Below are 15,933 nucleotides of genomic sequence, written 5' to 3'. Positions count from 1 at the left end.
TCAACTATAAGATGAATAAGGTCTGAAGATCTAATGTAAAACATGGTGACTACAGTCAATAACACTGTGTATTATGTAACTGAAGTTGGAAAATAAAATAAAATATTTAGACTTTAAAAAGTAAAAGAAAGGGGCTTCCCTGGTGGTGCAGTGGTTAAGAATCCACCTGCCGGGTTTCCCTGGTGGCGCAGTGGTTGAGAGTATGCCTGCCAATGCAGGGGACACGGGTTCGTGCCCTGGTCCGGGAGGATCCCACATGCCGCGGAGTGGCTGGGCCCGTGAGCCATGGCCGCTGAGCCTGCGCGTCCGGAGCCTGTGCTCCGCGACAGAAGTGGCCACAGCGGTGAGAGGCCCGCGTACCGCAAAAAAAAAAAAAAGAATCCACCTGCCAATGCGGGGGACACGGGTTCGTGCCCTGGTCCGGGAAGATCCCCCATGCTGCGGAGCAGCTAAGCCCATGTACCACAACTACTGAGCTTGAGCTCTAGAGCCCGCGAGACACAACTACTGAAGCCCGCACACCTAGACAACTAGAGAAAGCCCATGCACAGCAACAAAGACCCAACGCAGCCAAAAATAATAAATAAATAATTTTTTAAAAAAAAAGTAAAAGAAGGAAGTTCCTTGGTGGCCTAGTGGTTAGGATTCCGGGCTTTCACTGTGGCCCGGATTCAATCCCTCATTGGGGAACTGAGATCTTGCAAAGCCACTCGGTGCAGCCAAAGTAGGTAAGTAAGTATATAAGTGAGTGAGTGAGTAAGTGAGTAAGTAAATAAATAAACAAACAAATAAATAAATAAAGTAAACGAATAAAGTCCTGCAAAGCCACTCAGTGCAGCCAAAACAAACAAACAAACAAATAAATAAAGTAAAAGAATAAAGTCAACCAAAGAGGAACAGTACAAAGAGAAACATGTAGCACTGATTTAAACCTCTTCCTGGTTTTAGAATTTACACAATGCCACAAGTTCTATGGCTATGTTTTTCCATTAAAATAAATTAAGGTATAAGTCACATGCAATAAAATTCACTCTAAATGTTGAGTATACAGTTTTTCAAGTTTGGAGAAACATGCAGTCACTTAATCACCACCATAGTCAAGATACAGGATAGTCCTGGTACCCCAACAAATTTCTCTATACCACTTAGTAATTAACCCCTCTGTAATTAACCCCTCCTTTTATCACTATCTTCTGCCACCCACTTATCTGTTTTTCAGTGCCTGTAGTTTTGGCTTTTCCAGAATATCTTGTACGTGGGATTGTGCCTTATATAGCCTTTGAGTCTGCCTTCTTTCACTTAACGTAATGCATTTGTGATTCATCCATGTTGTTGTATGTATCAGTAGGATTCCCCCCTTTTTATTGCTAAATAGTATCCCATGCTATGGATGTACCACAGTTTTTTTTTATCCATTCAACACTTGAAGGACATTTGGGTTCTTTCCAGTTTCTGGTAATTATCAGTAAAGCTGCCATGAACAATTGTGAACAAGTTTTTATGTGAATGAGTAAACATCTAGCAGTGAGATTGCTGGGTTCTTTCGAGAGTGTATATTTGACTTCATAAAGAACTGCCATTCATTCTGCTGTACAGCAGAAACTAATACAACATTGTAAAGCAACTATACTCCAATAATTAATTAATTTATACATACACACACACACACACACACACACACACACACAGAGAGAACTGCCAAACTGTTTTCCAAACTGGCTGTACATTGCATTCTCACCAGAAAATGCATGAGAGTTCCAGTTGTCCCACATCTGGTCAGCTCTTGGTCTTAGCCATTCTAATAAATGTGCTGTGGGTATCGCATTGTGGTTTTAATGTGTATTTCCCTAATGACTAATGATGTTTAGCATCATTTTATGTGCTTTTTTGCCAGCCATATACTTCTTTGGTAAAATGTCTGCTTTGACCATTTTTCCACTAATAGCTAATAGCTTTTTTTTTTTTTTTTCGGTAGGCGGGCCTCTCACTGTTGTGGCCTCTCCCGTTGCGGAGCACAGGCTCCAGACGCGCAGGCTCAGCGGCCATGGCTCACGGGCCCAGCCGCTCCGCGGCATGTGGGATCTTCCCGGACCAGGGCACGAACCCGTGTCCCCTGCCTCGGCAGGCATACTCTCAACCACTGTGCCACCAGGGAAGCCCATTAATAGCTTTTTTAGCATCTGCCTTCTGTCTGTTCTCTTCTTGAGTTTTGAGAGTTCTTTATATATTCTGAATACAGTCCTTTATCAGATTTGTGATTTGCAAATATTTTCTCCCAGTCTGTGGCTCATCTTTTCAGTCTCTTAACAGAGTCTTTCAAAGAGCAAAAGCTCTTAATTTTAACAAATTTCTCTTTTTTCTTTAATGGACTTGTTTTTGGTATCATATCTAAGTAATCTTTGCCTAACCCAAGCTACAAAGATATTTTTCTCCAAAGTTTTCTTCTAAAATTTCATAGTTCTAGGTTTTATATTTAAGTCTGTGATCCATTTCAAGTTAATTTTTGCAGAGGGTATAAAGTATGGATTGAGGTTCATTTTTTTTTGCCTATGGATATTCAGTCATTGCGTATGGAGAGCCAACAATTAGCTGCCCTTTCTTCTTTGAATTGCTTTTGCACCTTTGTCGAAAATCAATCGACCATTTATGTGTGGGTCTATTTCTGGACTGTCTCTTCTGTTTCAAAGATCTAAAGGTCCATCCTTTCCCTAATACCATGCTTTCTTGACTACTGTAGCTTTAAAATAATTCTGCAACTCAGAAAATGTGAGTCATCCAAATTTGTTTTTTATCAAAATTGTTTTGGTTATTCTAGTTCTTTTGCTTTTCCAAATAAACTTAGAGTCAACTTGTCAATTCCTACAAAAGGTGCAACTAGGATTTTGATTGAAACTGCATTGAATCTATAGATCAGTTTGGGGAGGAAGTGACATCTTGACGACAGAGTCTTCTAACCCATGAACACGGTATATCCCTCCATTTCTTTAGGTCTTCTTTGATTTCTTTCTTTCATTATGTTTTGCCCTTTTCAGCATATAGATCTTGTACATATTTTGTAAGATTTATACCTAAGTATATAATGGTTTTGGTGCTATTATAAATGGTATTTTTTATTTCAATAAGTTCTGTAGCTATATTTTTATTGTAGTACAAACTTCCATAGCGATTTTTTGATACGTGTTTTATACATCAATGGTAGTTTTCAATTGTGCTAAATCTGAAAATGGATGTTCAAGTAGAGTTGTACTGAAGCACTGTAGTAATTTCCTGTTGCTGTAACAAATTACAATAACTTAGTGGCTTAAAATGACACAAACTTATACTCTTACTGTTATTGCTCATGGCCCCTTTCTTGCATCACTGCAACCTCTTGCTTCCATTGTCACATCTCCTACTGCACTGTAGTCAAATCTCCCCTTTCCTCCCTCTTATAAAGACACTGTGATTATACTTAGGATCCACCTGGATAATCCAGGATAATCTCCCCATCTCAAGATCCTTAACTTAATCACATCTGCAAAGTACTTTTTGCCATATAAGGTAACATTTACAGGTTCTAGGGATTAGGACCTAGATGTCTTTGGGGGCCATTATTCAGCCTACCTCCAGCATCAAATAAATTAAAAAATCAATAAGATTTATAAATTCCAATGAAAATCACACTTTGGAAGAACATTTAGCTTTTAACAATGGCTTGGTAGCACTGCTTTAAAACAAATAGCATTTACAAGTCATAAATGCACCTTGTCTCCTTGTTTCAGTGTGCGGAGTTGAAGCCTTCCAATAGCTTTTTTGGCGTCTGCCTTTAATTGTCTCTGTAATAAAAAAAATAGCAGGTATTAGAAAAAGTATTTTTAAAAGAAATATGATAAAAAAGGTAGAGAGGATTAATAAATATTTATGAGGTAAAAGTCAATGTCTAAGTAATTTTTAAAAGATAAAATTTAATTAGCCATAATAAATGCCCATTTATCTGATACCAAGCAGGATTTTTTTAAATTACTGAAACCTTATGTTTCCCTACCTTCTTAAACAGCAGCTTTGGGGCCACAATGGTAAAGCTATGCGTCCCTATTCCAAATGGATTCGGATGCTATGAATTTTCAAAGCAATTTTCCTATTTTCAAAAGCCCAGAGGACCTTAAGTTACATCTTTTCCAATTTTTTTTTTGAATCGTGTCTTGTTTGGTAGAAAGTGCATTGGATGCAAATGGACCTAGCTTCAAAATCTGACTTTGTCACTTACTAAATGAATAATCCTGGACAAGTCATTAAACCTTTGAGCTTGTTTACTCATCTATAAAATGAGGATAATACCAATCCTTACAGTGTTATTTGGTATTCGGGAAAAAAATTGCTGTTTATAACCACTACTGCCTTGTAAGGAGGGTGGATTCTGAGAGTGGTAAGCCTTTTTTTTTTCACTGAACATATACCTAGATGAGTTTGGATATGCAAAGGCAAGTTCATGGCTCATTTAGGGACCAAAGACTAAAATATTACATACATATCTATATCTATCCATATACATACACACGTGTGTGTGTGTGTATATATGTGTATATATATATGTGTATATATATGTGTATATATATGTGTATATATATATGTGTGTATATATATATATTCAAATATATATATTTGAATCAGAAGTGAGGTTAAGGTATAGGGGGAAATTTAAAAGGTGAGGGAAAAGTGAGAAAGAGAGGAATCAATGAGAGACTATCCCTCTGTGTGGGAGGAAAAATCTCCCAGGTGGTATGAGATATTTGGTGTTAATTTGAAATTATTTGTGATGCCACAATTAACCTTCCTTCTATTTCAGTAAAATCTACCACATACACGAATGCCTCAAGTGAAGATATTATATGTGTAAATTGAAGAAGAGGCTAGGTTTCACACCTGGGTGAATGCTGTATGGAATAGAGAGATAGCATGTGCAGCATGGCAAGATGATAAGCAATCTTCCTATTTTGTACTGTAAAATGAACAAACTTATAGAAATTCAGCAGAAAGTAGGTGCTCAGAACCAGAGGTCTTGTGAGGATGTCAACAACTCCTCATCCCCCTGTATGTACCTCCATCCCCAGCAGGGAGACCCCTAGGTGACATTGAGGTTACATGAAAATTAGAGATAACGTTAAGTAAAGTATCCAGCATAATGTCTGGCTGATAGCAGACACTCAATAAAATGTTCATTAAATGAAAATATAAAGTACTATTTATTCATCAATTAGCATTACAGATTTATACATATCTGTAGCAAATATATTTTGGAAGGGAATAATCCATGGGTGTAGATATGTGAGGAAATTCCTTAATGCCCAAACCTGCCTCCTATAAGATATCATTTTGTGAAACGTATTTGGCTTGATGCCAAGGACATTACTGCCAAAATATTTCTTTGCTGGCATAGTAGCAGCAGAAACTTCTCAGATTGTTACCTGACTGGCAAATATAGCTCACAGAAACAGTTAATAGGAAGGCCTAGCTCTCAGAAGGAAAGAGGCATTAATCGAAGCCCTTTCACTCTCTGAGACTTAATCATGGATTTCACTCACAAGGGGAATTTTATGATGGTACTTAATTTTTTAAATAAACTTATTTATTTTATTTCTTGGCTATGTTGGGTCTTCATTGCTGCGCGAGGGCTTTCTCTAGTTGTGGCAAGCGGGGGCTACTCTTCGTTGTGGTGCACGGGCTTCTCATTGAGGTGGCTTCTCTTGTTGCGGAGCATGGGCTCTAGGCACGTGGGCTCAGTACTTGTGGCTCGCGGGTTCTAGAGCGCAGGCTGAGTAGTTGTGGCGCACGGGCTTAGTTGCCCCACGGCATGTGGGATCTTCCCAGACCAGGGCTTGAACCCGTGTCCATGCATTGGCAGGCAGATTCTTAACCACTGCGCCACCAGGGAAGCGTGGTACTTCATTTTGAGCTTAAATATTTTCCCTTCTGTCACTTGCATCACAAGTAAATAATAGAGTGACAGTGAAAGGAGATACACTTAGGATCTTTAGAGCTGGAAAACTCTTAGAGTTCACCTAGCCTGAGATCTAATCTGACAGATAAGGAAACTGATGCCCAAAGAGAAAGAATGCTGTGCTCAAAATCTCAGAGTTGGTTAGTGTCAGTCCCACTGAAGCCCAGAGTTTGGGAACACTTAACTCTGACTTCAAGGTAGCCATCTTTTGTTTACTGTGGCTTGGAGCAGGAAGCTAGTACTACTTCCTTACATTTATATAGTTATTTTATAATTATTTTTGATATATATTACCTCATTTAATCCTCACAACAATCCCCTAAAGGAGAGGATATTTCCATTTTAACGTTGAGCAAGTGGAGGCTTGGAAGAGTAAAATAACTTGTCCAAAAGGGCCTGCAGCCTCTGAATGATAGGGCTGGTACTGGAAGTCTGCTCTTCGTATTCCAAGATTCCATTACGATACAACCATCCAAAACTTTCTGAAGTTTTTCCAACTCCTGGATTCTACAGTCTGTCAAATTGTGGCCAGTCCTTACAGTGAACAGCCAGTAGGCCCACAGGATTCTGGCCCTGGCCTAGATTTCCAAACATCACTACTTTCTTTTCCTATAAAGCATGAGCTATTTCAACACGAAGATGAAAAAAATGCAAATGATACAAAAATAGAGCCAACAAGAGAAAACTGGGCAAGGAAAAAATGTAGTTGATAAGAAGTCTTTGACAATCATTTTGCAACCTGTCTTTAGAGCACTTCTGATTTAGGTTTAAGTAACAAGCTCTATGACACAACTGGGGAAATGCACTCACAAGGAAGTAATACATCTCTAGTGTATTTACCTGATTAAATCTATATAGTCTGATTTCTCATTCCAAAATATTCAATGAAATATAAATGCATGAGTCTCCAGTGCTAGTGTTCATCAATTCATCAGGGATGAACGCTAACTATACAACTTTGATTATATCCAAGACTAATGCAAATTAATTTGAGAGATGGGATTGAACACAAACTTTAAATGTAATGTCCAAGTCTGTGTGAATGAGAAAAGTGGAACTTACATTAAGACCAGAAGATCCAAAAAAAAAAAAAAACCAGAAGATCCTAAGCAAGGGACTTGATTATGAAGCAGCCCTAGAATTTTAAAAAATCCTTTAAAGGGCAATTTGAGTATTTCCAATAACTCTTACCAAGCTTTTATAAAGAAAAGACATTTCTTTCAATATGGAGGAGCGACATGTGGTTTTGTTAAGAAGCACAAACTGTATTTTTATAACCTGAATAAAGGTCACTTTTAAAACTGCCATCAGTACTCAAACTATTTCACTGTCACACTGATAGCAGGAGTTCCCAAGATGCATCCATTCCTCTAAAAACTGACATATGAGAACAAAATTAAGACCAAGTAGTTTATATTAAATATATGTTTGGGTAATTTTGTTTAAGTCAAACTTCTGGCTTTAACATTTAAAGAGAATATGCCCCAATGCAAACTTTAATTTATATTTGATTCCTTAAAAAACAGAACTTCAAGAGTATATCTACTTTGTTACACAAATTACTTTGGACACCTTTTCAGTACCTCTCCACCATATCAGAATTCTCCCCTACCCTATAAATTCCAATAGCACATTGTTTCTACCTCTTATATTCTGTAGTTGTATTATTCATGTGTCTTTTTCTCCTAGTAGATTGTGAGTAGGTGGAAGACTGGTCCTTAATCATTTAAAAAAAATTCCCATAATGCCTAGTAGTTGCTCAAAGAATAGCTTCGGAGTTTAGAAAAACAGATTTTCATGATTTTCTCGTCTAAGTTTGACTCATTAAAAGCTTCTATTCTATCAAATCTGGGAAAATAAAGGTTTAGAGAACACGTATTGGGCCCCTGCCATGCGTCAGGTTTAACCCTAAGCTTTTTACATGTGTCATCTTGTTTAAACATTAACAACCTTATGGAATAGGTATTTTAATATCCAAATTTTATGGACAAGAAAAGGTTCTGAAGCTTGACTAAAGTCCAGGCAGCTGGTTAGTTGCAGAGCTGCTATTCAATTCAAGCCCAGGTTCTATGTGGCTTTAAAGTCCATGATCTCTCCACTATAGCACACTTCCTCCACTGTGTAACAGCAAAGAAACCTTTAAAGGGCTTCACATTCCTTGTGAAGAAGATAAATGAAAGAAATAAGAAAAAAACCCCTCAAAGTCAGCTATTATCCAATCTTCAAATCCTTCCTCAACTGGCTACTTACTGTGATTTGGGGATCTCTTATATATATATATATATATATATATATTTTTTAATAAATTTATTTTTGGCTGTGTTGGGTCTTCGTTGCTGTGCGTGGGCTTTCTCTAGTTGCGGCGAGCGGGGGCTACTCTTTGTTGTAGCACACGGGCTCAGTAGCTGTGGCTCGCAGGCTCTAGAACTCAGGCTGAGTAGTTGTGGCACACGGGCTTATTTGCTCCGCATCACGTGGGATCTTCCCGGACCAGGGCTCGAACCTGTGTCTCCTGCATTGGCAGGTGGATTCTTAACCACTGCGCCACCAGGGAAGCCCTGGGGAGCTCTTTTAAACAGGTATTTTATATCAATAGACTCTACCCACCTCTCCCCAATCCTAAGAGATACCTGGTCTAAGAATATTTGGCAGAGTAGAAGATTGATTCAAAGCATCTTGGTTTTTCGCCAACTTTCTTAACAGAAGCTTAATGCCATTAGTCTATTCAAAAGCTGGGATGGTTCTAGTCACTGAAGAATTTCAGCTGTATAGTTGTTTTGTTTCTGAGTGACACTTTAAGTGGACTGAAAATGAAGAGTCAGGTCAATTCTTACCCTATATTACAATGTTCAATTTTTAAATTACAGTGAACTCAAAGATATTTTACCTAGTTCATCTGTGAATTTATATCAAACTAAGTAAAATAAATGTTTTAGTCTGGTTATTTGTCACCTGGGTTTTGGTCCCACAGCATTCAGCTTTTAGTTTAACTGAAACCCACATGAATAACACTAGGCACGTAGTCAAACCTAATTACTTGATGGTGGGGGGAGGGAGTGGATTGGGGTATGTAAAAGCAAGAAAAGAGGGTAGATATAAGCAAACTATATTTCCCTGTTCTTAAGTCACCACTTTTTTAAAAAATTTATTTTTGGCTCCATTGGGTCTTCGTTGCTGTGCACAGGCTTTCTCTAGTTGCGTTGAGTGGGGGCTACTCTTTGTTGCGGTGTGCGGGCTTCTCATTGTGGTGGCTTCTCTTGTTGTGGAGCACGGGCTCTAGGCACGCGGGCTTCAGTAGTTATGGCGCGCGGGCTTAGGTGCTCCGCGACATGTGGAATCTTCCCGGCCCAGGGCTTGAACCCAGGTCCCCTGCATTGGCAGGCAGATTCTTAACCACTGCGCCACCAGGAAAGTCCCTCACCACTTTTTTAAAATAAAAATTTTCATAAAAATTTGGCTCGGAATTTATAAAACAGAATACTTAAAATCAAGGATTATAGTAAGAGGATTCTTTTCTTCAGATACATTCCTCTGAACAAAATCAAAGTTTGAGTGATGTGGCTGTTTAGATATATGAGAACTGAGAGAAATCTACTTTTTTCCCCAGCAAAAACCTAGGCATGGAATCACTGTATTGTACACCTGAAACTAATATAATACTGTATGTCAATTATACTTCAATTAAAAAAGATAAAGCCCAAAAAAACCTCTGTATAATATTTGAATGAGAGTATTCCTAAAGGAAAGAGGAGGTGCAGACTATAGAACAGCTTCCCATAAGTCTATGGAACTACAGAAATAGGAGTACAGACCACTTACACAAAGGTGATCCCTGTGAACAGTGTGAGGAAATGCACTGTAAAGAAGAGCAGTCAGAAAATGGGGAATTTACCCTAGGAGATAGGTTATGACTCAGATTATAGCATTTTTCAAAGAAAGACAATCAAAACCTTTATTAGAGTAAGTGAATATTTTTAAACATCCCGACAGACCCATTTTAAGAGCTTCCTTTTGTCCAGTGAGAAAGTCAGAGAAAGACTATAAAACCAGGTCCTACTCAGACAAGAATTTGTTTAATCTGCTCTTCTTATACAAGAGCCAAAGCAGTGGTTTTGTAAAGGGCTCTAAATCTCAAATTCAGGCAGGAACAGATACATACAAATGCACCAACTACAAATATGTATATATTGCTAGTGGTACAGCATGCAGACACCTGGTAAGTCTTCCAGTTAATTTCATATACTAGGACAGTAGAGAAAATTTAATGTAACCAGAAATGTTTCAGATAGTTTTTAGTCATGCTTTAAGTTCAAGGACAAATTTTAAGACATTAATGTAGCTAAGTTCTTCCTCATCTGAGACCACACAGGAGTGCTATCTCTTTGGCAGCAAAGTATAAGGACATGTGTTACATATCTCTGCCCAGGAAGCCAATTTGAGTCTCAGGATCTGAGGCTCAGATGGGGGACTGGTCACTAGATAATTCTGCTAGCAGTTGGCCATGCTGCTCCAAACTCAGGACCCCAACAACAAAACCAGGTGCATATTATTTATCCTGATTGTTGCTCTAGATGTGTATAACAAAATCATCAATCACTAACATAAAGAACACTTTGACTCATTTATTTTGTAACTGAAAGTCTGTACCTTTTAATCTCCCTCAACTATTTCTCTCCTCCCCCCACTGCCCCCCACCTCTGGCAACCACCTGTTTGTTCTCTGTATCTATGACTCTGTTTCTATTTGGTTATGTTTGTTCATTTGTTTTGTTCTTTAGATTCCACATATAAGTGAAATCATACAGTATTTGTCTTTCTCTGCCTGACTTATTTCACTTAGCATAATATCTTCTAGATCCATTCATGTTGTCGCAAATGGTTAAGATTTCATTTTTTATGGCTGAGTAATATTCCATTGTATACAGCGAGATAAAGAGGCACAAGTTTCAGTTACAAAATAAATGAGTCACCGGTATGAAATGCACAGTGTGTGGAATACGGTCAATAATTATGTAATATCTTTTTATGGTAACAAATGACAACTAGACAATCATGGCAATCATTTTCAAATGCATAGAAATATTGAATCACTGTGTTACATACCAGGAACTAACATAGCGTTGTAGGTCAATTATATTTCAAAAACAAACAAACTTGGGACTTCCCTGGCGGTCCAATGGTTAAGACTCCGCGCTTCCACTGCAGGGGGCGCAGGTTCGATCCCTGGTCGGGGAACTAAAATCCCACATGCCGCGTGGCGCAGGCAAAAACCAACCAAACAAACTTACAGAAAAAGAGATCAGATTTGTGACTACCAGAGGTGGATGGTGGGGGAAGGGGGAATTAGATGAAGGTAGTCAAAAGCTACAAACTTGCAATTATAAGATAAGTAAGTACTAGGGATATAATGTACAACATGACAAGTATAATTAACACTGCTATATATTATAAATGAAAGTTATTAAGAGAGTAAATTCTAGGAGTTCTCATCACAAGGGAAAAAATATTTTTTTCTATTTCTTTAATGTGTATCTACACGAGACGATGGATGTTCCCTAAACCTACTGTGTTAATCATTTCAGGACGTATGTAAGTCAAATCATTGTGTTGTACACCTTAAACTTATACAGTGCTATAAGTCAATTATATCTCAATAAAACTGGAAGAAAACAGAAAAGCAAACAAAACAAAACAAAACAAAGAAAATAAAACCATTTGACGACCACATTCCCAGGGCTGGCCAAGGGCCAAGCGTGGTTTCCTTGGAGACTTTCAAGGAGTAAGCAGCTAGATCTACTGTGTTGTCTCTTTCCTTACAATCTATTCTCTCTCTCAATCATGGTCTTTTTAACAACAAAACAGTCATTTTGGGCTTTTACAATTAGTACAGCATTTATATATAAAGTAAGGAAGAACAACATAACCATATCTAATACTTGCAGAAGGCAATGAAGGATGAAAATAGGCTCAAAGAAATAATCCTTCCCATCTATAAGACCATTTAAAACATCTTTATATTGATGTACCAATTTAATTATCTCTTTACTCCCTTGATCTATGGCCACTTGAACTTTGGGATGAACTTGTACAGAGCTATTTAAAGTAATAAACTATATCTAATTCTTCCTCAGGCCAGTCACTCTCCATTGGTATCACATCCTGGGGAGGTTTTAGTTCAGCTTCCCAATACATTTCATTATCATAAGATGTATTTATATAAGGCAGTTGAACCTTACCAACAATACCAGTATTACGCCATATCACAGTATGGTTATGATACAGTTTCATCTGGTTACAAAAGAAGTCAGGAAGTATCACAGAAGTGTTTATTAAATCTTCCTAGAAGAAACTGTTCTTTGCCCACATACCAGATATTATTATGGACAAGTGTTACCACCAGTGGTGATGATTCTGTCATTTCTAGGTTCCATGTTAGCTGAGGACAAAGTCAATCATTTGTCTCAACTCACACTATTATACAGTTTTCCCATTGACTGTCGTGCAGCAAGGCTGTCTCCCTCCCATGGGGAATACATGGGTATCATTCAGTATTATTCCTATTCTTATAACTCATCTTATTTTGGTCCATCCTTTCAGAGAGGTGAGTCAGAGATCAGCAATGTAAGTTACAATTTCACCCAGAAAGTTTATGGCTCTGCATGTGTCTCAAAGATGCTCTTCCTGGGGCTTCCCTGGTGGCGCAGTGGTTGACAGTCTGCCTGCCAATGCAGGGGACACGGGTTCAAGCCCTGGTCTGGGAGGATCCCACATGCCATGGAGCGACTGGGCCCGTGAGCCACAACTACTGAGCCTGCGCGTCTGGAGCCTGTGCTCCACAACAAGAGAGGCCGCAACAGTGAAAGGCCCGCACACCGCGATGAAGAGTGGTCCCCCGCTTGCCACAAACTACGGAAAGCCCTCGCACAGAAACGAAGACCCGACACAGCCAAAAATAAAATAAATAAATAAATAAATAAATAAATTTATTATTTTTTTTAAAAAAGATGCTCTTCCTGAACTTCCATAACTAAAATTGGAAGGTCATTACCCCATGACTACTTGGGTCCCCATTTGGAGTAAAATAGTTAACAGACCCTGTTGTGTCAGAGTATATGCTCTTCCCAAGTGTTGAGTGCTAACATTCTCTAGCATTATGTATTGGGTCTGTGTGACCATATTACTAAGTTTTTATCAGCTTTCCAAGTGGATTCCCATTCTTTTCTCTGCTCTTGGAAGATGATTCCTACCAATCTATTTCAGAGAGTAACTTCTTTTCTTCTGAAAGACAGTTTTCATTAAAAGTAAATTCAGCTTGTTCCATTATATGAAGGCCAGCTTCTCTTTCACCTAGAGCCCTGTTTTGTTTCACTGGCCAATATTTAATCCAACACATACCTTGTTTCCACTGAGTATGGACTGCTTGAGTAAGGTTAAGGTACATGCACTATATCCCAAAAATGCTGGGTGTCTCATGCCAGAGTCAAGTGGATAATGGTGGCTCCCAAACTCAGTTTAGTTTGAGCATGCCAGAAGGTTTTCCATAATCTTCATTATCTTAGGTTAGGGTTGTTCCCAGTGAAGACATGAATCCACCATATAATGCCTAATATGTTATTTTCATTCACAACCCATTGATATTTTTCATCTTGTTTAAAAGCTTTCTATCCACAAAAACAGGGATGATGTGTGTTCTGACACATCATACTACGGAATGTCAGGCATACGACCACTATATGCTGTCCATTATAATTGGGCATTATGGTCATCAAAATTTATGGTTATACATTTATCAGTTTGCCTGACATTATCTACTATGTGTCATAATGGTTCAGAGGGAAGATACTCCTGAACATTCTAATGAATTTTAACAAAGGTAAATTTTCATTACTCAGTTTCAGTATTATTTTTACCAGCAAAATTGGTATAATGCAGTTAAATATTTAGTGATAGTTATAACTATCATATGCATCAAGCTTTATGTTTTAAAAATAAGAAGTCAGGAAAATTAAATAATATGTAAATGACATTTCAGCACTCTCAAGTATATACAAGCAAAAGTGATTATCAGTCATATATTTAATCCTTTAGTCACCAAAGGATAAACAGATATAACCCATTAAGGAGTGGAAAATGCCCTCTCAAAAGCCTTCTCTAAAAGGTGAGAAGTTTTTAAATTTAATTTTATTTTTTTATACAGCAGGTTCTTATTAGTCATCAATTTTATACACATCAATGTATACATGTCAATCCCAATTGCCCAATTCATCACATCCCCACCCCCACCCCGCCGCCACTTTCCTCTCTTGGTGTCCATACGTTTGTTCTCTACATCTGTGTCTCAATTTCTGCCCTGAAAACCAGTTCATCTGTACCCTTTTTCTAGGTTCCACATATACGCGTTAATATACGATACTTGTTTTTCTCTTTCTGACGTACTTCACCCTGTATGACAGTCTCTAGATCCATCCACATCACTACAAATGACCCAATTTCATTCCTTTTTATGGCTGAGTAATATTCCATTGTATATATGTACCACATCTTCTTTATCCATTCATCTGTCAATGGGCATTTAGGTTGCTTCCATGAGCTGGCTATTGTAAATAGTGCAGCAATGAACATTGGGGTGCATGTGTCTTTTTGAACTATGGTTTTCTCTGGGTATATGCCCAGCAGTGAGATTACTGGATCATTTGGTAATTCTATTTTTAGTTTTTTAAGGAACCTCCATACTGTTCTCCATAGTGGCTGCATCAATTTACATTCCTACCAACAGTGTAAGAGGGTTCCCTTTTCTCCACACCCTCTCCAGCATTTGTTGTTTGTAGATTTTCTGATGATGGCCATTCTAACTGGTGTGAGGTGATACCTCATTGTAGTTTTGATTTGCATTTCTCTAATAATTAGTGATGTTGAGCAGCTTTTCATGTGCTTCTTGGCCATCTGTATGTCTTCTTTGGAGAAATGTCTATTTAGGTCTTCTGCCCATTTTTGGATTGGATTGTTTGTTTTTTTAATATTCAGCTGCATGAACTGTTTATACATTTTGGAGATTAATCCTTTGTCCATTGATTCATTTGCAAATATTTTCTCCCACTCTGAGGGTTGTCTTTTCGTCTTGGTTATGGTTTCCTTTGCTGTGCAAAAGCTTTTAAGTTTCATTAGGTCCCATTGGTTTATTTTTGTTTTTATTTCCATTACTCTAGGAGGTGGATCAAAAAAGATCTTGCTGTGATTTATGTCAAACAGTGTTCTTCCTATGTTTCCCTCTAAGAGTTTTATAGTGTCCGGTCTTACATTTAGATCTCTAATGCATTTGAGTTTATTTTTGTGTATGGTGTTAGGGAGTGTTCTAATTTCATTCTTTAACATGTAGCTGTCCAGTTTTCCCAGCACCACTTATTGAAGAGGCTGTCTTTTCTCCATTGTATATCCTTGCCTCCTTTGTCATAGATTAGTTGACCATAGGTGGGTGGGTTTACCTCTGGGCTTTCAATCTTGTTCCATTGATCTATGTGTCTCTTTTTGTGCCACTACCATATTGTCTTGATTGCTGTAGCTTGGTAGTATAGTGTGAAGTCAGGGAGTCTGATTCCTCCAGCTCCGTTTTTCTCCCTCAAGACTGCTTTGGCTATTCGGGGTGTTTTGTGTCTCCATACAAATTTTAAGATTTTTTGTTCTAGTTCCGTAAAAAATGCCATTGGTAATTTGATAGGGATTGCATTGAATCTGTAGATTGCGTTGGATAGTATAATCATTTTCACAATATTGATTCTTCCAATCCAAGAACATGGTACATCTCTCCATCTGTTGGTATCATCTTTAATTTCTTTCATCAGTGTCTTATAGTTTTCTGCATACAGGTCTTTTGTCTCCCTAGGTAGGTTTATTCCTAGGTATTTTATTCTTTTTGTTGCAATGGTAAAAGGGATTGTTTCCTTAACTTCTCTTTCAGAT

At 38.1% G+C, this 15,933-nt stretch overlaps 1 protein-coding gene across 2 annotated transcripts in view; it reads right to left on the bottom strand.

Annotated features, from left to right (window-relative positions):
* Positions 1–15,933, bottom strand: part of RNF128 (ring finger protein 128) — a gene marked incomplete at its 5' end in the record, with an annotated part of 98,280 nt that overhangs the window by 11,068 nt on the left and 71,279 nt on the right. For both annotated transcript variants that reach the window (XM_082681841.1, XM_082681840.1), the window contains one exon: positions 3,744–3,815. In XM_082681841.1, the coding sequence (XP_082537967.1) occupies positions 3,744–3,815 (72 nt within the window). The remainder of the gene's footprint in view (positions 1–3,743; positions 3,816–15,933) is intronic.

The sequence above is a fragment of the Grampus griseus genome (assembly GCF_964374135.1).
Source record: "Grampus griseus genome assembly, chromosome: X".
NCBI lineage: Eukaryota > Metazoa > Chordata > Mammalia > Artiodactyla > Delphinidae > Grampus > Grampus griseus.
This window is presented reverse-complemented; position numbering and strand designations above follow the sequence as displayed.